General features: G+C 45.9%; 1 protein-coding gene across 2 annotated transcripts in view; it reads left to right on the forward strand.

Moving 5' to 3' along the window:
• The window catches only part of LOC137427571 (CD81 antigen), a 29,760-nt gene extending 14,433 nt beyond the window's left edge, over nt 1–15,327 (forward strand). For both annotated transcript variants that reach the window (XM_068117165.2, XM_068117167.2), the window contains exons 5-9: nt 3,022–3,123; nt 3,241–3,348; nt 4,964–5,038; nt 11,788–11,872; nt 14,695–15,327. In XM_068117165.2, coding sequence (XP_067973266.2) covers nt 3,022–3,123; nt 3,241–3,348; nt 4,964–5,038; nt 11,788–11,872; nt 14,695–14,798 — 474 coding nt within the window. In that variant the 3' untranslated portion in view covers nt 14,799–15,327. The remainder of the gene's footprint in view (nt 1–3,021; nt 3,124–3,240; nt 3,349–4,963; nt 5,039–11,787; nt 11,873–14,694) is intronic.
• The last annotated feature ends 6,271 nt before the right edge of the window (nt 15,328–21,598 follow it).

The following is a 21,598-nucleotide window of genomic DNA, read 5'->3' on the forward strand; positions in this document are numbered from 1 at the left end:
GAGGCTGAGTATGGTAGAGGATGATGTGGTTGAGCTTGAAAGTGGTTGGATGTCAATGAAAGATAGTCTGTTGGGAGCCGTTGGTGAGGTATGTGGATGGACAAAAGGACCACCGAGGCACTCGGAAACATGGTGGTGGGATGATGAAATTGGAAAGAAGATTGACGAGAAGAGGAAGACGTTCAAGGAGTGGCAGAAGGTGAAGGGTATGGGGGCAGAAAAGGCAGAGCATGAAAGTTATAAGGCAGCCAAGAAGGCTGCAAAGAAAGAGGTAGCAAAGGAGCAGGAGGCATGTAGGAAAATGTTTGGAGAACACCTGGATTTGGAAGAGGGTCAGAGAGCGGTATTCAGGATTGCAAAGCAGATAGCGAAAGAGAGGTGTGATGTGATGGGGGTGAGTTGCTTGAAGGATGAAGTGGGACAAATCGCTATGGACCCAGATGGAATTAAAGGAAGATGGAAGAGATATATGGAAATACTGTTGAATGCAGAGAATGAATGGGATGGCAACATAGAGAGTAACCCAGTTTTAGGACTGGCAGAGAAGATAACCGAGAAGGAAGTTGAGGAAGCGATAAAAGCAATGAAGAGTAGAAAAGCGGGAGGGCCGACGGGAGTTGTGTTAGATATGTTGAAGGCAGCGGGAAATTTGGGTGTGAAGAGAATGACAGAGATCTGCAATCTGGTGGTGAAAGAGGGCCGCATTCCAGTGGATTGGGAACCGAGTACCCTCGTGTCTCTATACAAGGGGAAAGGTGACCCTCTGGACTGTGGCTCGTATCGAGCGATAAAGTTATTGGAGCATGGAATGAAGGTATTGGAAAGGGTGTTGGAGAGGAGGATAAGGAAGAAAGTGAAGATTGACGAAATGCAGTTTGGATTTATGCCAGGAAGAGGAACGACATATGCGCTTTTTATTGTGAGGCAGTTGCAGGAGAAGTGCATGGAGAAGAGGAAGAAGTTGTTTCTTGGGTTTGTTGATCTGGAGAAAGCATTCAATAGGGTTCCACGTGAAGTAGTGACATGGGCATTGAGGAAGTTAGGAGTGGAGGAATTGTTGATCAGAGTCGTGATGGCAATGCACGCAATGCGTGCACAGCGCACAGCACACAGCAATGTACGCAATGGCAATGCGCGCACAGCTGTAAGGACGAAGGACGGGAACAGTGGTGAGTTTGAGGTGAAGGTGGGAGTGCATCAGGGGTCGGTACTAAGTCCACTACTATTTGTAGCTGTGTTGGAGGTGCTGGCTCGGAACGTAAAGGAGGGTTTACCCTGGGAGTTGTTGTATGCAGATGATCTGGTGTTGATTGCAGAAAGTATGGATGGACTGAAGGAGAAGATGAACAAGTGGAAGGAATGTATGGAGACAAAAGGTCTGAAGGTGAATATCGGAAAAACGAAGGTGATGGCAAGTGGTAAAGCATGTGGTGAGGTGGAAAGAACTGGGAAGTGGCCGTGTGCTGTGTGCAGGAAGGGTGTCGGAGTGAATTCCATTCAATGTACAATGTGCGCTGAGTGGGTTCATCAAAAATGTAGTGGTTTGAGAGGGTCATTAACCAGTGTGGCAGCTACATTCAAGTGTAAGGTGTGCACAGAGGGAGCTGCAGATGGAGGAAATGTTGAGTTGGATCTTGGAGACGGCGTGAAGCTGGAAGGTGTGAAAACATTTTGTTACCGAGGAGACATGCTGAATGGAGAAGGTGTATCGGACTCGGCAACAGTTGCTGGAGTGAGATGTGCATGGAAGAAGTTTCGGAAACTGAGTGGCGTGCTGACGAGGAGGGGAGTGTCGTTGAAGCTGAAGGGGAAGGTGTATGCTCCATGTGTGAGAAGTGTTATGATTTATGGGAGCGAGACATGGGTAATGAACGTAGAGCAGCAACGAAGGCTGGAAAGGGTGGAAATGCGAATGGTTCGGTGGATGTGTGGAGTATCGTTGAGAGAAAGGAAGACAAATGATGAATTGAGAAAGACGATGGGAATAGAGCCTGTGATGGATGCTGTGAAGAGAAACAGGTTGAGATGGTTTGGTCATGTGTTGAGGAAGGATGAAAGTGACTGGTTGAGAAGAGTGATGGAAATGAATGTAGAAGGAAGTAGAGGACTGGGAAGACCGAGAAAGACTTGGCTGAAGATGGTGGAAGAAGACATGCGGGCAAGGGGGTTAACAAGGGGAGATGCAGAAAATAGGGCAAAATGGAGAAGATTGTCATGGGGACCGCAAGGCTATCCCCCACTCTTGCATGCAAAATGGCCTTAAAATGCCTGTTTTGTTGTGTTGGACCATCCCCTGGGTGGGACCTGCCAGAGAATGACTCTTCCGAGAAGGGCCAGAGAAGGAGTGGTGGAAAATAATCACCAGAAGGGACCAAGAGAATTGACACCAGGCTCCTGGCATGCAGGAAGACGAGTCAGGGGAAGAAGCGCCTTGAAAGAGGGTCACAAGGGCTGGTTCAGGGTGCACGTCCCGAGGTGCTTATTCTATCTGGCGCTCCTCGTGGCAGGCTTATCTCATCTTTAGCTCACTTTGTCGCTGGTTCACTTCGTCACTGGCTTTCATAACATCATAACCCTGCACATTGCGCCAAAGGAAAGTCGTCATCGCCTGCAATTTTAATGTTTGTATAAGTGTGATCTGTGGTGCCTAGTGTGGGTTAGGTTTTATTTGTTTCTCATCCTTATGTACAAGTTTGCATGTTCCCAAGAGTGCAAGAGTGCATTTCAAAAGAACCATCTGAGCTCAGGTAGATTACATCACACCTGTGATGGAAGACCTGTTGTTAAGTATTTGATTGACACAGAGGTTGGAGATGCACACAAAGCCTTTTATTGACCCGGTGAACGAAGAACATCAGAACCCTTTACAGTAAACCACTAAAACACGTCCTGATGAGGGTCTGCAATCTCTGATTGCTCTTTCTATCGTTACTGTACTGTTTTCATTACAGAACTAATTACAGCTTTTATCTTGTGAACTTGATGCAAAAGAAAACCTTGATATCTTTTGTTTTTGTTCAGGTCTCGAAAGGGCTGAAAGATTTCTACGACAGCGTCTATTCCGAATATGCCAGGACACGATCTACTTTTTCCAAAATCTTTGTAGTTATGATTCACAAGATGGTATGTTATCCTTTTATAATCTGTTATCGATCTTCCTGATATTTCCTTTATATCCCTGTCCCATTATTGATTTTTCTTTGCAAGCAAGTGTTGATCTGTCGTAACATCTACCTGCAGCTGGATTGCTGTGGCAGCAACGCTTTTTCTGCTGCCATTGAAACCCTTATCAACGATGTTTGTCCAAATGAGAATGGATTTGTGAGCTACATTTCAAATGCCCTAAAGGTGCGGAGTTTTGGGCAATTTGATGGGGAAATAGGGGTTTGGTGTTGTGATATCATTGCGTCAGTAAATGCTGCAGAAATCATTTTGGGCATTTTTTTGTGAATCGCAATAAAGAAGGGTCCCATGCTATATTCAAGATGAAGGCATGACATGACGCTCGTGCTTTTAGTAACAAGTTTGTAATTTGAAATGAACCATGGCGAATGCTGCAATGGCCAACTAGCATTTTTACCAACATTTTGGAAGACCAGATCGTTGTGTGTTCACACCACATTGAGATGCATGGCATGGAACATTTAGTTAGGAGTCCGAGTCTGGGATGTGTAATACTCTGTCAGGCAATAAGACTGATTGAGGAATCGGAGCACAAAAGCATTGTGTGTTAAATACTTTGGAAGGATTTGCCCTTGAATTGGCACAGAATTTGTGACTTCAGGAGGGTTATGATTTTTTCCTCATTTTAAAACCACTTTTCCACGACGTTTGTTGCATATTTGTTATTTCTAGTTAGCCTTCCCAATACCAACCTTGAATGTTCATCTCCATTCCTTCATCTGACTTTTATGTTCTTTGTGAATCCGACTCTGTCTGTCTCATACTCTTTTTCACACAGCTTCACACTCCCTAATCCTTTTCATCTTGCTACTCCTCTTCACTAAATGTCGTGCATGTATTCCTCGCATCCCTTTTAATTTAACTTGTCTCTGTAATTTAGCTTAGATACAGAGATTTATAAAACATTTTGTTTGGAGGGCTCACAATTACCTTATTTTCGCCCGACAAGATTGAGGCTCATGGAAGAGCAAGGTGATGGGGACGGTATGAGATGACAGTATTGCAGAGCACAGCAACTTATTGCATGAAGCCTTGTTTACTTTTTTGAGGTGTGTTTTGCCATGCTTCATGTTCAATTATTACCCTTGCCAGAAGAGAGGGTATTGCATTTGAGTCCGTTTGTTTGTCTGTCTGTTTGTTTGTCTGTTTGTCCGCACAGAATAAATATGATTTTCTCTGCAACCGTTGGTCTGATTGACAGGAAATTTTCACCATAGGTGCAACTCCACCTGTAGAATTTTTTTTAATGATAATTATGACGTCATAGGTCACGTGGTTCGGCCGCCATCTTGGAAAAATCGAAAAACTTTGCACCTCTATATCTCGGAAAGTGCTGAATAGACAAAATTGAGACATGGCTCATTGTAAAGAACTCTCCATGGGGAATAAGATATGTTAATGATGATGTCATAGGTGCCTCCATTATGACGTCATAATTCGACAAGTACAAAACTTCATCTGATCAAGATGAAATTTCTTGAGCATAATCTAGGAATAAATTAGTTTAGAAAAAAAATAATGATGACGTCATCGGTCACGTGGTTCGGCCGCCATTTTTTTTTTACTACAAAGGCCTTAAAACCCACTGAAAATACATTCTGGCGAGGGTTTGCAATCTCCGATTGCTCTTTTTCTTGTTTATTTTGTTAACCGTCACCTGAAGTGCACCTTTTGTAAACTCATTCCCCCCACCTCCCAAGCTCCTTCCCCATCCCCAGGTGTTTGTTATGCTGTGCTGGATGGTAATAACAGTCACTAACAAGATTGCCTGCCTTTTCAGGATTGTCACACCCGCATCGATCAGACGTCCTCTGCATTTATAATCATTTTGGGAGTTGTTGTTGGTATCTTCCTGGTAAGTTGTGCAGTTGCCAATTCAATTATTTTTGATTTCCATTTGTTCTGTCATAATTCCCTCATTTTGATAGGTATTGCCTGGTTGTATTTTTTGTATTTGTTTTGGCAGGAATCTTAATTTGTTTTTTACAAGGCCTCAGGCTCATGGAGAAACTGTAAACTAAATTATGCACATTCAAACAGGGATATTAAACAACTCCGGACTTGACCTTGGAGGAAGTGACCTATAACTTCCCGGTGCACTCTGGGTGCCAGCTACGACATTTTGTAATGGCAATTTTCTCTCTGCAGTTAGTAGACAATTTAAGATAAATCTATCTCTCCCTCCCACCTCCATGGGATGCCAACCTACCTGGTTTGTCCATGCTCTATCCTTTAAAACATTGAGCATCAAGCAAGAAAGCAACACATATCATTTTAAAACTCCATGGTGTGACTCGGTCCTGATTTATCAGACTCAAAACAGATGCCCTAATTTGATGAGGATATTGGCACAGGATGATAACAGCAGGGTACCCAGATTAATGTTTCTCTGTAGGACCACACACTTATTGATGTAATCCCTTACATGTGTTTCACCAGGATTACAATTTCTGCATATTTACCGATGACGTAATTCCCCCATAATTACCTGATGGCTTTAATTCCCCTAGAATTACCGACAAATAGATTCCCCCAGAATTACTGAGGACTTGCTTCCCCCAGAATTACCGACGACTTGATTCCTCCAGAATTACCGATGACATGATTACCCCAGAATTACCGACGACTTAATTCCTCCAGAATTACCGACGACTTGATTCCTCCAGAATTACCGACGACTTGATTCCTCCAGAATTACCGACGACTTGATTCCTCCAGAATTACCGATGACATGATTACCCCAGAATTACCGACGACTTAATTCCTCCAGAATTACCGACGACTTAATTCCTCCAGAATTACCGACGACTTGATTCCTCCAGAATTACCGACGACTTGATTCCTCCAGAATTACCGACGACTTGATTCCTCCAGAATTACCGACGACTTGATTCCTCCAGAATTACCGACGACTTGATTCCTCCAGAATTACCGACGACTTGATTCCTCCAGAATTACCGACGACATGATTACCTTAGAATTACCGACGACTTAATTCCTCCAGAATTACCGACGACTTGATTCCTCCAGAATTACCGACGACTTGATTCCTCCAGAATTACCGACGACTTGATTCCTCCAGAATTACCGACGACTTGATTCCTCCAGAATTACCGACGACTTGATTCCTCCAGAATTACCGACGACTTGATTCCTCCAGAATTACCGACCACTTGATTCCTCCAGAATTACCGACGACTTGATTCCTCCAGAATTACCGACGACTTGATTCCTCCAGAATTACCGACGACTTGATTCCTCCAGAATTACCGACGACTTGATTCCTCCAGAATTACCGACGACTTGATTCCTCCAGAATTACCGACGACTTGATTCCTCCAGAATTACCGACGACTTGATTCCTCCAGAATTACCGACGACTTGATTCCTCCAGAATTACCGACGACTTGATTCCTCCAGAATTACCGACGACATGATTACCCCAGAATTACCGACGACTTAATTCCTCCAAAATTACCGACGACTTGATTCCTCCAGAATTACCGACGACTTGATTCGTCCAGAATTACCGACGACTTGATTCCTCCAGAATTACCGACGACTTGATTCCTCCAGAATTACTGACGACTTGATTCCTCCAGAATTACCGACGACTTGATTCCTCCAGAATTACTGACGGCTTAATTAGCGCAGAATTACCATTAGGGGTGCTGAAAAGTGGGTTGGTCGTGAAATGCCTGCGTACCTGATGAAATAGTCGGGATACTGGGGGAAATCCCGAGAGATTTTTTTTACTTCTTTTAGAAGTTATGTACACATACACTTTAAAGTTTAAGGTTTTATGAACATTTGAATATCCACGTCCACTTTCGTACATTCACCATCACCACTGAGTTTATGTACATTGAAAAAAAAAGTCCTTTTGTCAGCCTTTTTTATGTATACTGTATACTGTATGCTGTCGAGATGTCCAGCGATGTATTTGGTTACCAAACAGCTTTCTGGCGCTTGCCAAAGCAACCCATCCTTGTCAACTGTTTTGTTGGAGTGCTAGCTTGAGTGCTTAAGCCACTAGGTGAGTGCTCTTCAAGCTTATTGGTAATAATGGCACACACCCCTGCTTTCCACCCACTCTGCCACCTTCTCCTCCTGATCCCCGCTCACTCCTCCTCCTGATGCCCTCTTACTCCTGCTCCCCACTCATCCCTTCTTCAGCTCCTCTCTCCCTCTCCCCACTCAACCATTCTGCTCCCAGCTCACCCTCCCCCTGCTCCCAGCTCACCCTCCTCCTGCTCCCTGCTCTCCCCTCCTCCTGCCCCCTCCCACCTTCCTCTCCCCACCTCCCCTGTTCATCCCCTCCTCCTCACCCTTCCCCTGTCCCTTCCCCTTCCTCGCCTCCTCTGCCCCTCTCCTCCTCTGTCCCTCCCCTCCCTCTTCTCACTCCCCCACCTCTACACCCCTCACTTCCCCCTCCCTCTACTCCCCCTCCTCCTCTCCTCTCTCTTTCTTTCTCTGTCCCCCTTCCTCTCTCTCTCCCCTCCACTCCCATCCCCCCTCCACTACCACCCCCTCCTCTCTCTCCCCCTCCTCTCTCAATATTCCCATCAGCAAAGCGACCCTGCATTGCCCAGCAATGCCAGGTACCTTTGCGAGTGTTATTATAAAGGCCTTTTTTGAGTTCTGGGAATCTCACGACATTGTGAAATAAAACATCTGTGATTATTTACTTTTAACGATGTGTATAAAGCAAGTTGCCTATTTGCATCGGGGACGTGTTCCTAAAAGCTGCAACGTTATACGAAACCCACACATTGTATATAATTTCCCCATATACGTAATGGGGGCGGGAGGGGGAGGGGGGAGGGAGACATCGGACAAACGGAAGTACACTGTACAAATTTCAAAGGACATTCTATTGAAACAACAAATATAGACTCGACATTGGTGGCTTATTTATGCATCAAGAAGAAGGTAATTGGTTCCGAGTCATTTATTGGCACAATTAGGCTGCTCACGGTCACTTGAGAGTTACAATTCCATGCGGTTTCCGCATATCTCGTGAGCTGTGAGTTGTACAGGTGACTGTGATAGGCCATACCATGAAAGAGTTGCTGTTTCGGTCGCATTTTTTGTGTTCGGTTGGTGCTGGGAGTTGTGGTGGGGAGAGGATTGAAGACTTTGGGCTCAGAGGGGGAGGTTGAGGACTCAGGGTTGGGAAGCAGAGGATGAAGATGAGTACTTGAGATTTGTGAGGATGGCGGGAATTGAGTAATTGAAATCACATTTTACATTGTGAGAATGTTCCGCGGGTCCCTGCTTGTAATAAATATTTTAACGATAAGAAACATCTTCCTGTGTGCACATAGGCAGTATCCTTCTCACGTGCGACTGACCACTAGTTACGGTTATCTATTGAATGGTCCTTGGGGACTGTGATTTGGTAAATTAATGCAGTTTATATTAAAGCCACAACCATTGTCGTCCTGAATGTCACCAGCTTGCACAAATTTCGGCTTCATTTGGGTGAACGTTAGGGAATCTTAGAATTCAGTGAACATTTTTTAATATATTTTTATTTTGTATACATAATCGAGGCTCGTGAAAGAGCTAACATTTATCACACAAACAAATCATACAGACAAACACACAAAGTATATAAAAAGGGGAGCAGTAGACAAGATGGGGAGAGAAGGGGAAGCACATGAACACAATATTTGTGAGGGACATCGGGAATGTGTGGGAGGGAGAGGGCTTGGGGGGAGGCGGCATGGGAAGGGGGTGGGGGGGGGGGTGGGAGAAGTATAAACACAAGGACTTCCAGGAAAGAAGTTGGTATTTCAAAAAAGAGGATTTGGGGTGAAATTAGCAGGGGTAGAAAAGATCAAGGTTTTGGATGGGGGAAGATAAGAGATGGTGTTGAACAGCTGTTTTAAAGACCTGGAGATAATGCTGATAAAGCTGATAATGCTGATAAAGAAGGCTTTTAAAGACCTGAAGGCATTAACTCAAACACTGTGTCGATCCTTCGTGGGGGTCTTGTACCCCCGGTGCAGACGGTCTGTGTTAATGGAACCATCTGACACGACAGTATGTATAAACTGTAACCCTGGTGTTTCACATGCGGTGCGAGGCATCAATACGTGCTCTGGTTTTTTGGGGGGGTTTTTTGTATACAAGATCGACGCTCTTGTAAGAGCTAACATTAATCAGAAAAAAAACAAATGGACACATAAAACATGTAATAAAGGGAGCGGGAGACAAGATGGGGAGAGAGGGAAGCACACAAGTACAACATTTGAGAGCAGGGACTTGGGAAGATTTGTGGGAGGGAGGGGGCTTGGGTGGAGGAGGCATGGGAAGGGGGGGGGGGGTGGGGGGGGGGGTGGGAGAGGAAAAAACGCAAGGACACTGCAAGGACTTACAGGAAAGAAGTCGGTATTTCAAAAAAGTGGATCTGGGGTGAATTAACGTGGGTAGAAAATATCAAGGTTTTGGATGGGGGAAGATAAGAGATGGTGGTGAACAGCTGTTTTAAAGACCTTGAGGGAGGAGTGTGATTGAAGAGAGTGAGGGAGTTTGTTCCTGAGGTGGGAGACAAGAGGAATGAAAGAGTGAAGGTGAGCAGAGAGTCTTGCTTTTGGCAGTTTAACCATAAGAGGGTTGCTGGCAGAGCTTGTGCGACCTGAAGGAATATTTGGGGGACAGAGCACAGACAGAGCTGGGGGAGCTAGGCCGGAGAGGAGTCTGTTGAAGACAGAAAGACCACCAACCTTCCTGCGGTGAGTGAGTGAAAGGCCCTCGGAGTTAGCTTCATCGCGGGAGATTCCAATGATTCTGAAAGCTCTGATTTCAACAGCGTGAAGCTTAGCTAGGTGTGAGGCAGGAGCACCAGGCCAGAGGGGAGAGCAGTATTCCATTGAGCTGTGGATGAAAGCCTTGTATGTGGTGAGGAGCTCAGATGTACCAAGGAAGGACTTCGCACGACGGAGGATGCCCAGTCGGCGACTGGCTTTGGACGTCAGCTTGGAAATGTGGTTTTCCCAGGAAAGATCCTGGCAGATAGTGAGACCCAAAAGCTTGAGTGACAAAACTTCTTCAAGAGGATTGTTCAGAAAGTAGATCCAGGGAGGGTTGTCCAGACGTTCTTTTTGGAGAGACATCGTGACAGTGTGAGATTTGTCAGGATTGAAAGACATGTTCCACTAGTTTGACCAGTCTGTGATTTTGTCCAGGTCTGCAGAGAGTGAGGAGGCTGCAGACTGCTGGTCTGAGGGATGAGGTATGGAGCAGCAGAGAGTGGAGTCATCAGCAACGAGATAGAGAGAATTTTCCAGAGAGTCGGAGAGATCATTGATGAAGACCAGAAAAAGCACAGGGCCCAGAACACTGCATTGGGGACCTCCAGCCTGAACAGGAAGGGGAGATGAGAGAAATCCATTCAGGGCCACACGTTGACTACAACCAGAGAGGAAGTCCGCAAGCCATGTGTGGAGATTCCCATGGATACCATCGGAGGAGAGTTTGGTGAGCAGAGCGGGGTGCCAGACCGCATCAAAGGCACGTGATATGTCAAGGGAGACAGCTCTGATTTCCTGTTTGGCATTGAGGACCTCCATCCATTGTTGAGACAGCAGAAGCAGCATGTCCAGAGTAGATTGACCTGTGTGAAACCAAATTGATGATCAGAGATCAAGCCATTGGAGAAGAGGAAGGATGTGATATCCGAAGCAATGATGGATTCCATGACTTTGCTGATAATTGGGAGCAGGCTGATTGGTCTGTTTTTGCACCAAAACACCAAAGGTGTTTTTGCATTTGTGAGATTCTGTTTTTGCACGCTGTGTAAAGTAGTAATGTTGGCTGATTTCCAAGCTGATGGCAGATGACTTTGAGCAAAAGAGAGGGTGAAGAGAACAGAGAGAGGGTGCGAAAGAGTAGCAGAACAGGATTTTAGGACCTGTGGACTGATGCCGTCTGGTCCAGTTGCAGAATCAGAGTCGAGGATTGACAGAAACTTCTCCACCTTGTCAGGAGAGAAGGACACAGAGTACAGGAGCAGTTGGGTTCGACTGGGTAAGGTGGGAACAGAGAGATGGGTTTGGGACACAAGATTTTGGGGCAAACACAGGGGTGAGGCATTCAGCTTTTTCACGTGTGCAGTCAGCTGTCTCGCCGTTTGAGGTAAGGGAGGGTATGGAGGGGGAACAAACACCAGAAACAGATTTGACCAGACGCCACCAGGATTTCGAAGAGGGAGACAGGTTTGAGAGTTCAGTCTTGAGAGTAGAGAGATGTTTCCTGGCTCTCCTGAGGGTAGACACACACTTGCTCCTCCGGGCTTTGTGAAAGGAAATGAGATTGCCTTCCGTTGGATTTGCCTTCCAGGAGGCGAAGGCAAGTTGTTTCATGGCAACTGCCTCACCGCAAAATTCCGTGTACCATGGACGGGAGGAAGGGTATGACAACTGAAGACGAGATGGGATAAATCTGTGCATGAGAGTTTTAACGTTTGCATGGTTATAATGTTTGGTGCATATTACGGAATCAGTATATACGGCTCCAAAGGTGGAAGCGGTTTTATGTTCACACTTTTGAAATGATATTACTTTACTTGAAGAAAATGCTTCCACCCCTCCCTTTTAGATTTCAGGAATGGTGTTCAGTTTGTGTCGCTTCTGTGCCGTTCGAAATAATCAACAGGTCGTGATCTACCAGCATTTGGTTGAAGGTGAGAAATGATTTATTTCTGAACATTCTCCACACGGTCTCAAATTAAATCTTTGAATCTTCTTTAGATTTTTAATCATATTGTGGGATGTTTAAGCTCATTTCCTTTAAATTTTGTGCTTGGTTTTTTTTGAGTAAGAACTACAAAATATGCATTTTTGTAATTGTCCTTTGTGGATTTGTCACGGTTCCAAATTTAAATGAGTATCTAGGTTTGAATGTCCCAAATATCTTGTCCACCTCTGGTTCTTGGGGCTCTTCCATTGAGTTGAAGGTTACACAATTTTTACGGCTTAGGCCTTAGGCTTAGGGCAATGCCGTCTGGAACAGCGTTTGTCTGTCCGTCCAGTGTACATATATATTGTCGCATGTCTACCCTGTAGTGAACACCGCAGGGTGACGGAGGACCAAACGAGCTTTAACCCCGAGGCGTTCAGTTAAAAAGATAGCGGAGAATACGTGTGTGGGGGAGTGGGAGAAGGGCCACGAGCACTTACCTTCGCGGGTCCACCGGCCGTCTTTGTACCTGCGATGATTAATTTAAACCCACACAGGATTTAAATTATACAGTAAAAATGTTTAATTAAATAAATGCTACCAAACAAGAAAATGCACAATAAAACTAGTATCCTAAAGGGAGTGCCCCCCATACAGACTTGTATACAGACAATGGGAAAAATAACTGTGAAAATAAATGCGTTAGTTTGTGGGCACTTAGCTCTGAGCAGCTCTTGAACCTCATCAGGAATCGTCCAGAACCCCCACGTCCTTGGCGGGAAACCGCTCGTTGGCGCGAAATCTGTGCGCGGGAACGGCCTTGGCGCGCAGCTCGCTCTTCCAGCCCCGAACTCAAAACGAGCAGGCCATGCTCGGCCACTCGCCATCCGCCTCACCAGCACCCACGTCGCCCAGCGCAAGAGCTTATCGGCAACCGTTCACCTCTGGTCTACAAGCCAACCAGAAAAGGTCTACAAGCCACCAAACCCAGAAAAGTAGAGCACGGAAATGCGTCCACCTTTCACCAACACCTTTAGGACCCGAGAGAGACAAAATGTCCGCCCTCCAATTCCTTTGTACTCAAGGCTGTGACGTCATCCTGCGACATCTGCGTGTCCGCTCCTATCAGCTAGTGCCATCTCCTCGCTCTTCGTGTCCTGACCAATCACTTCTCCTCGGGGCGTGGCCCCACAGCCTGCCTGCTTGATGTGGTGATGTAGCGGCTGGCAGTGCCAGCGGTATTGTCCAATTTTTTGTTCCGGTCACTTTTATTTAGTGTCATTAATGCGCGATTCCTTAGCTTGTGTGTGTGCTGCTGTGTCATAAGGAACAGAGGGAAAATAACCAAGGCCATTACATACAGGGGATTCATTACCCATAATCCCTGGCTAATTAACATAACCCCACCCCTCGTGATGGGAATAAAGATAAGCGCTTACACGACATCCGGTCAAAACGAATTTCCTACTTATGATACATGGGGTTTCTTCTTCTTCATCACGACATACGGAGCATGGTAATCTATACACTCTACCTGGCTCTAAGGTAATCATTGTCTACCCCCTACAAACGTAACAATATGTATGTATGTCCCCTCCGCCAGCATTTTGCGGGTTTATTCCCTTTAAAATTAGTTTTCTCTGAAACCGTTGGTCCGATTGACACAATTTTCACCATAGGAGCGCCTCCTCCTGTAGACCTTTTAATGATAATTATGACGTCATATGTCTCATGGTGCGGGTGCCATCTTGGAAAAACCTAAAAACTTTGCACCTGTATAATCTCCGAAAGCGCTCCATGGAAAAAAATTTAAAGGTGTCTCATTGTAAAGTACTCCCCATGTGGAATAACATATTATGTTAATGATGATGTCATAGGTGCTTTAATTATGACATCATAAATCGACAAGTAGAACGCTTGATCTGATCAGTATGAAATGTGTTGAGCGTGATCTTGGGATAAATTGGTCAAGAAAAAAAAAGATTGATGTCATCGGTCATGTGGTTCGGCAACCATATTTTTATGCTGTAGCCCATAAGGCAATGCCTTATGGAAGTGTTTATTTGTCTGTCCGGTGTATGTATGTCCCTCACAAACATCCACCAATCAGAGCTGAGGATCTGGTCACGTGACGGGGCACAGCAGATCCTCCACTCGGCAGATCCAAGCCTGTCTACCCTGTTGTTGGACTATCGGTCTTATTTATTTTCATGCAGGCATGACAGTACCACGCTGTGTCACAGATTCTCTCATGTCATCCATTTTTTATTCCTCCACTGATGAAGTTGCCAGAGGTATTATGTTTTCGGATTGTCCGTCCGTCCATGAATCTGTCCATCCTGTCTGTGTGTGATAACTGCGATATATATATATATATATATATACTGCGATAACTTAACACCGAAGGGATCTTCATCAAACTTGTATAATGTACATATAATGACGCGAAGATAAACTGATTAGATTATGGTGTCAAAAGGTCAAAGGTAAGAGGTTGTGTCAGGTAAAAATGTGATACTTGAGAACAGCTGAAGGGATTTAAATCAAACTTGGTACAAGTTTGTATAATGATGGAATAATGTGGGCGAGGGCATATCGGTCGACGTTGCGACGTCAAATTATGTCTTGTTTATTTTCTTTAAAATCATTCTTTGTACGGATTTATGTACTGCACTCTCCAAACACATAGAATATTAATGATTTTGAATGCTTGCTCCTAATAACCACCATGTTTATTCTTCCACCATCCTGTCACTGTGTCCATAGTTTGCAACTTTTACCTTTTTGTCATTTTCTTGGTTCACTTCTCCCTCTATTTCCCCGCAGGTAACCCTGGGAATTTGCCTGCGACTATCTACAGCGGAAGTTCATCCCACGTTCAAGCATCATTCCCCCTCAACCCTGCAGTTCCCCTTACAGAGTTTAATTAGCGCTTTTTGCAGTAACACCGTTCTGATATATTTTTCTTTTGATTGAGAAGATGGGCAGAATGTTCCGACTCGAGTACGATCGCATTCAGTTGGAAATTAATGTTAATGTTGGTTGGTTCCGGGATGCTTCTGGTCTCCATCGCAAAATAGTTTAAACACTTAAATCTGTGAGGTTTGAACACAGAACTGTCAAAATTATTTGAAAACAGGATTTGAATATCTACAATTTTGGTGAAATTATGCTATTGCTAACTTTTGAGGGTAGAGTTCTGATTTGAAGATGTACATTTGAGATGTGGGACAGGTAAATTTTCACATTTTCTTATCGCTGAACCGTTTGCTGACTTCTAACTTTCAATATAATTGTTTGTGCTTTGCTGTTTGGTTTATTAAGATTTGCATTTCCTATTTAGGTTGTGTATTTTAGACAAAGGTAACTGGTGTTTTTGTGGTTTTTTTTTAAGCATTCCAAAGCAGACTGTATTTGGATTTTTTTCACTTGTATTTGACAATAAAATGTTTAATCACATTTGTTCAGAGCAAAATGAGAAATGTGGCAAATACGGCCCTTTTATATGTGGCAAACGGTGCCCTTTTATACTGCGGCTGCAACGATTAAACGTCCATTTGTCATTAAATATGATCTCGCTGACAATGTCTTTCAGACGCTCTGGAAAATCCTCTATCTCTTTGCTGATGGCTCCACTCTCTGCCATGACATCCCTCATCCTCCTGACAGACAGGCAGCAGCCTCTTCCCTCACCTCAGAGCTTGAAAAAAAAATCACAAACTAGTCAATGACTTGGAACATGTCTTTCAATCCTGAGAAATCCTACACACTCACTCTCTTTCTCTGAAAGGACTGTTCCGCAAACCCTCCCATCTACTTAAAAACCGTCTCAAAGGTTCAGTCACTCAATCTCTTGGGTCTCACTTTCAGCCATGACCTCTCTTGGGCAAGCCGCATTTCAAAGTTGGCCTCCAAAGCCAGAATCCAACTGGGCATTCTCTGTCATGCAAAGTCCTTCCTTGGCACACCTGAGTACCTATCCAACTACAATGCTTTCATCCACAACTTGATGGAGTGCTGCTCTCTCCCCTGGGCTGCCTTACATCCTCCTCAGCTTGACACTGTGGAAACAAAGGCTCTCAAGATTATTTGGAATCACACGATGAAGCTGAGTCGATGGGCCTATCACTTTGCCATCACAGACAGGTCGGTGGTCTTTCTTCTTCTGCCTCATTTGTGGTCTTGGTCCCTCTGCCCTTTCTATGTTTTGTCTTCACCTTCCCTCACCCCCCCCCCCCCCCCCACCACCCAAGTATGTACAGGATGCACGTGCTCCACTATCAACCCCCTCCTTGTGAAACTGCCTCAATCCACAACCACTGCTCACCTCAACTCATTTATTCTTCTCTTTTCCTGCCTGTGGAACCATCTTCCACACACTATATGATCTCATTTTTCCCTCTGGATCTTCAAGAGAGCAGTGCACCACCATCTCAGGTTATGTCCCATCCAAAGCCCTGATCCTTTCTACACCCATCCAGCCTCATCGCCCCCCCCCCCCCAATTTTTTTTTGCTCATGTTTCCATATTGTCCACCCCTTGCGTTCTTGCCTTTCCCCCCTGTTTGTCTGTCTCTGTCTACCTTCTCCTTCCACCCTGCTATTGGTGTTTCCCCTTTCTCTTGCTGTTCCCTTTGTTAATGTTGTGTCCTGATCTGTTCTGTGTCCTAGCTCTTCCATGAGCCTAGACCTTGAATAAGAAAAAACAAACACTGTAGTACACAAATCATCTGTCATAATATTTCTAAGAACGTCAGGTTTTGTCCCATATGTTTGTATGAAAACCATGTTTTGCATGATTGCACGGATATGTGTGTATGTATATATATATATATTGTTACAGACGCGGTTGTGGATGTTAGTTTACCGAGCGGTTTGGTATGACCACGTCTGCACAGTTTACCCGATTATGCTCGAACGTTGACTAGTCGCGCTACGCTAGATCAATGAAGGAAAAGGACACAACGGCTGGATTAAAATGACACGACACCAAGGGTTCAGTTCTCAAGACCTCCGGAGGAGGTTATATTAGGGCGGAAGGTTAGATTACAACTACAAGAGGGACAGCATAGAAAGACAAGCACTTAGACACACTCTTATATTAACCCCAACAGACGACAGATAAACGGGACAAAAACTGACTCACACGGGGATTGATGGCAAGGAAAGGCAGGATCGATGGCTCCAGGTGCACCTGGGCTCAGGGCAGAATCGACCCGGTTCGGTCCGGTCCAAAGATGCGGGGAGGTATCGTCGCGCTGGGGGTGGCGGTGGCTTCCTCTGCTCTCCGTAGTTCAGGCGCATCTCACCTCACATCCGGTAAGTCGCCGCGTATATCCGGCGGGGAGTGACACGCCCTCGGCTCGTTAGCTCCGCCCCAGATGGAATCGGCACGTCGCTTCTCATTGGGTGCGTGCGGGGGGGTTACCGGCTCCGCCCTTGACGAGGGGCTGACAAGGAGCCCCTTCGTGGTAACCCCGTGGAGCGCATGGTCATGGCGGCTAACCGAGCCGGTGTGAGGACGCACACTCCCCCCGCGCCGCGCCCCTCTGTTGTTGTAGTTGTTGTTGTAGTTGTTGTTTGTAGTTGTTGTTTGGGGAAGAAGATGGGAAGAGGTATGGGAAGGTCCTAAACTCACTACTGGTGCCATATAATCACATTCTGGTGCAACGAAGAGTCAGAATTAATGGAAACGAGTCCTTAACTGACATAGACTAAGAATAACTAGCAAGATGTCCGAAAGTTGTCTACGTGAGATGCGGTGGACCTGGGCACGACATTTAATGGGGGAAAAAGGGGAAGGTCGGTTCTACAGAGTGTTGTTTACAGACAATGGGACTAGGGAATGGGGTATTGGGGATAGTTGGGGAGTATTGGGGAAATAGGGGAATATTTACAAGCGGATATGGAGGCCAAATTCCATATTCGCAACAATATATATATATATATATATATATATATATATATATATATATATATATATATATATATATATATATATATATGTTGAGAACACCTCTTCAGCGATCGTAACAGAAGTTCACCAACAGTTTGAGATTGAGAATGACGAAACTTTATTAAAATACCACTTATACAGATCTGGAGGAGACTGAGACGTCTACAGCACGAACCAGCTTCATGCCACGTCTAGCCTTCCTGAAAATGCATTGATTCACAGTCCGCTTAAATAGGGACACGTTTATCAGAAAATCTCCGAGAGAACAAAGGAACTGGCGAGAGTTCCTCCCACCGTTATCCCTAGCCCCCACCGTCATCCGTTCTTTCATCTTGGGGGAGTGGAGCACGCACCGTTAGGATCCGGACCAGATGTGTTTTCAGGGCTCCGAGGTGACAGAAAATGTAACTCACTGAAAGGGGAATTGCATTCTTGGTTCCGATAAGACCGTAAAGTAAATGAGGTTGTTCTGATGAGTCCCAGGTGTTAACAGCACCTTCAGTTCACATTTCTCATTTAAACATAAATTCAAAGCATATTTATTGTAACTCAAGCGCCGCGGTGATTATACGAAATATAATTAATGTTTTGGCCGTTTATCAAAGGTTATATGTCTGCGGTCCAAGCATCCTACGTGAAGTTTACACATTCCGCGCGCATTTTATTCATTCTCCTGCCCGCGGTTTGGGCGCCATCTGGGAAAAGAGAGAAGGTTTATGACTTAGACTTATCCAGCCGTCAAGGGGCGCATCGTATACAATGAGGCCAGACGTTCAGCACGGATGAAGCGAGCTTTTTCTCATTTTAAACTAAAACGAAGCGGTAACCTTTATTAACTTTATGAAATAGCATTTTTAAGCAGCATTTATAACATAACATATTTTAGCCTGACGGCATCCATAACAGGGCAATTAAGCAGTAACAGATCTGCGACCTGACATCCCTTCCTCTTGTCTCGTCGAGACAAAGTATCTCAAGAGACAACGTGCCACATCGGGCTTTATTGAAAGACAATCGTGTAATGCGGGTGTCTCCCAAGGGCATACCGTGCGCACATAGCGCCTCGCCCGTGCATTTGGGGAACGTGTCGTGTGGTGCATGCTTGGAACCTGAGGGCTCAGAACATGAAAGTCCATTAACGTTTCGGATCCACAACAAAGGCGTCTGGTCCAGATGAGGTTCTGCCCTGCCAGGGGGCCAGTCACCTCCCCTGCGGAACTTGCTCCCCCCACCCTTTGCAGACGCGGTCCTTGCAGATCTTCGAAGTTAATCAACGATCATGCCCATGAGATCTCTCACGTGCTGCTGTTCTGGGGAATACATAATGTCGTCAGTATCTTGTGTCTCATTTTCCTGGTCAGGGTACAGAGCGTAAAAATCCGATTCACTTGAAGCATTTGAACTTAAAACATTTGAAGCAAAGAGAGGGACTTCCTTTATGTCAAAGTCTCCCATGGGCGCCTGGTCGGCTTGCGGGTCTAGGATATCCACATCGGGTCCCTTGACTGCCAGACCCAGCATCGCAATCAGATCCATAGTTGGGTCGGAAGGGGGTGTACAGCTGTCAGCTTGTAATACATAAGAGGCGTTAGCCAGTACACGCAAGGGGTTTACAGCACAAGTATCACATTCATCACAGACATCATTACAGGCAGCAGCCAGTTCCCACATGGGATCAACACAAGTATCACAGTCATCACAAAATTCAATACAATTTTCTGGAGCGCTGGTCGCAACTGCTTTGTTGTTGTTGAAGGGCCCATTCAGGTCGACGGCCTTTGTGGTCAGAACCATAGTCGTTGTCGGCGGCTTCTTCACTTTCCATCCTGTAAAATACTTTCTCATACAGAGGAGGACTAGAGATTTCATTAGTGCCCCCCAAATTACTACCCCAATTATCACAGCCAGTGCGGTCAATAACCACTTCACTATGGTGCCCGTCCATCCCCGGAACCAGTCAGTGAGCCAGCTAAATTTATAAGAATTCTCGCGCGCGATCCGATCGATCGTCAGGGCGTGGCTAGTTTCCCTTAGTCTCACTATTGCGGCTGACACTCCTTCAGATGGATCAGGTATGTAAGTGCAACATTTTCCCTCTATTATTCCGCATACCCCTCCTTTCTCTGCCAGGAGCATGTCCAAAGCCACCCGATTCTGCATCACCATTGTACGCATGTGAATTACCGTGTCCAATAGTATATCATGAGCCGTAGCGGTGTCGTTTGCCACCTTTTCTAGGGCCAAAGCCAATTTGTCTATCCGGAAGCTGTTCATGGCTGTGCCCGCACCTGGGAAGAAGAAACCTAACACCTTTTCCCATAGGCTCCCGTGTAGTTTGGTGGTTCCATCTTCGTTCATGACTGACCTCTTATAACGCCTGTCCAAGGACTTTGGGTCTAGCTCATCCAGTATCTCAACGTCAGGAAGGACTGAACCCAGATAACATGTGCCCCCCCCAATTATTTGGTAAATAGGGGTAAGCCTTGTCGCCGCATATAAACATTGTCCCATGGGGTGGGACCAGGTGGGTGGATAAGCACTGGAGTCCCTTTACCACCCCATTAATCCTACTAACCCCCCTAGAGAATGTTATAGCCGTTATGTTGTGGTTGTGTTTATCTTGCAGTACTATCCGTAATGTAATCCCCGAGCTCCCTTGTCCCAGCTTCCCGGGGAGAGTGTAGGCGCATTCTGATTCTCCCATACGCAAGTGGCCGGAACCCTGGAGGCAGACCGTCCCTTTCTGTGGTTTGACCCAGACGGGGGCAGGCCTCTCGGCCACATGGGCAATCATTGACGGGCGATAATTAAATTGTCGATTGCAACTCTTGCCGTTGTCAACCCCTTCTCTTTCCAGCGTGGTGACTAAACATGGGGAATCGATAGGTTGTGAGCAGAGGTCATTGAGGGACAAAGGTAGCACTATCATGTGTATTCCTGTGGTGCCTGCTTGGGGAAAGTGCATGCACGACCAGCAGTGTCTCCTATTTTGAATTGTTGCCACCTCCCTGGCCACTTTCCAATATGTGTTTTCACCCTTCTTTGGGGCCTTATCCTGGGGTTGCGGCGTGAGTATGTATTCGTTGCATCGTATGTAGTTCGTTTCGCCACCGGCCGCGCCAGGGGTCCAGACGCTGCACCGGACCTGCATAGTCATGTCTTTCTCTAGGCGTGTGCGTGTTTGTAGCTTAAAATCAGGGGTTCCCCATTGGTATCCTGGTTGGGCCAAGGTCTTAATGCTAGCTTGCCCGTCTTCCCGGAACTCTCGTATCTTTCGTAGTACAATGCCAACGCGTCCAGGCCCTGCCGACAGTGCTAGCCATCTTACGGCTACCCAATTTGTGTACAGGGTTTTCTGTTCGAAACATGGTAGTGATACTCTTTGTCCCCATGTTACCGTGAGGTGTCGGGTTCCGTTTTCGCATCTATTGGGATCGGAGCTTCCCCTAGCTGCTGTTGCTATCAATAGTATCGTACCTATGATTAGGCCCATCCTTACTGTGGTTGTTGTGGTGTAGTGTCTGGTGCTTGTATGGCCAACTTACAGTGCGTGGCGTGGATCCACGAGGTCTTGCCCTCGCAAAAGACTGCCGTTGGTGTAGTCAGCAACACCTGGACTGGTCCCTTCCACCTTGGTTCCAAGGCGTTCTTGCGGGTGAAGTGTTTTACGAGCACGTAATCGCCGGTCTGGAAGTCGTGGATGGCGTGGCTTGTTGGTTCAGGCAACGCCTCTCGTACCCGGGCGTGGATGCTGCGTGCCACATTGGACAATCCT

This window comes from Myxine glutinosa, chromosome 5 (assembly GCF_964187855.1).
Source record: "Myxine glutinosa chromosome 5, kmMyxGlut1.1, whole genome shotgun sequence".
Classification (NCBI taxonomy): Eukaryota; Metazoa; Chordata; class Myxini; order Myxiniformes; family Myxinidae; genus Myxine; species Myxine glutinosa.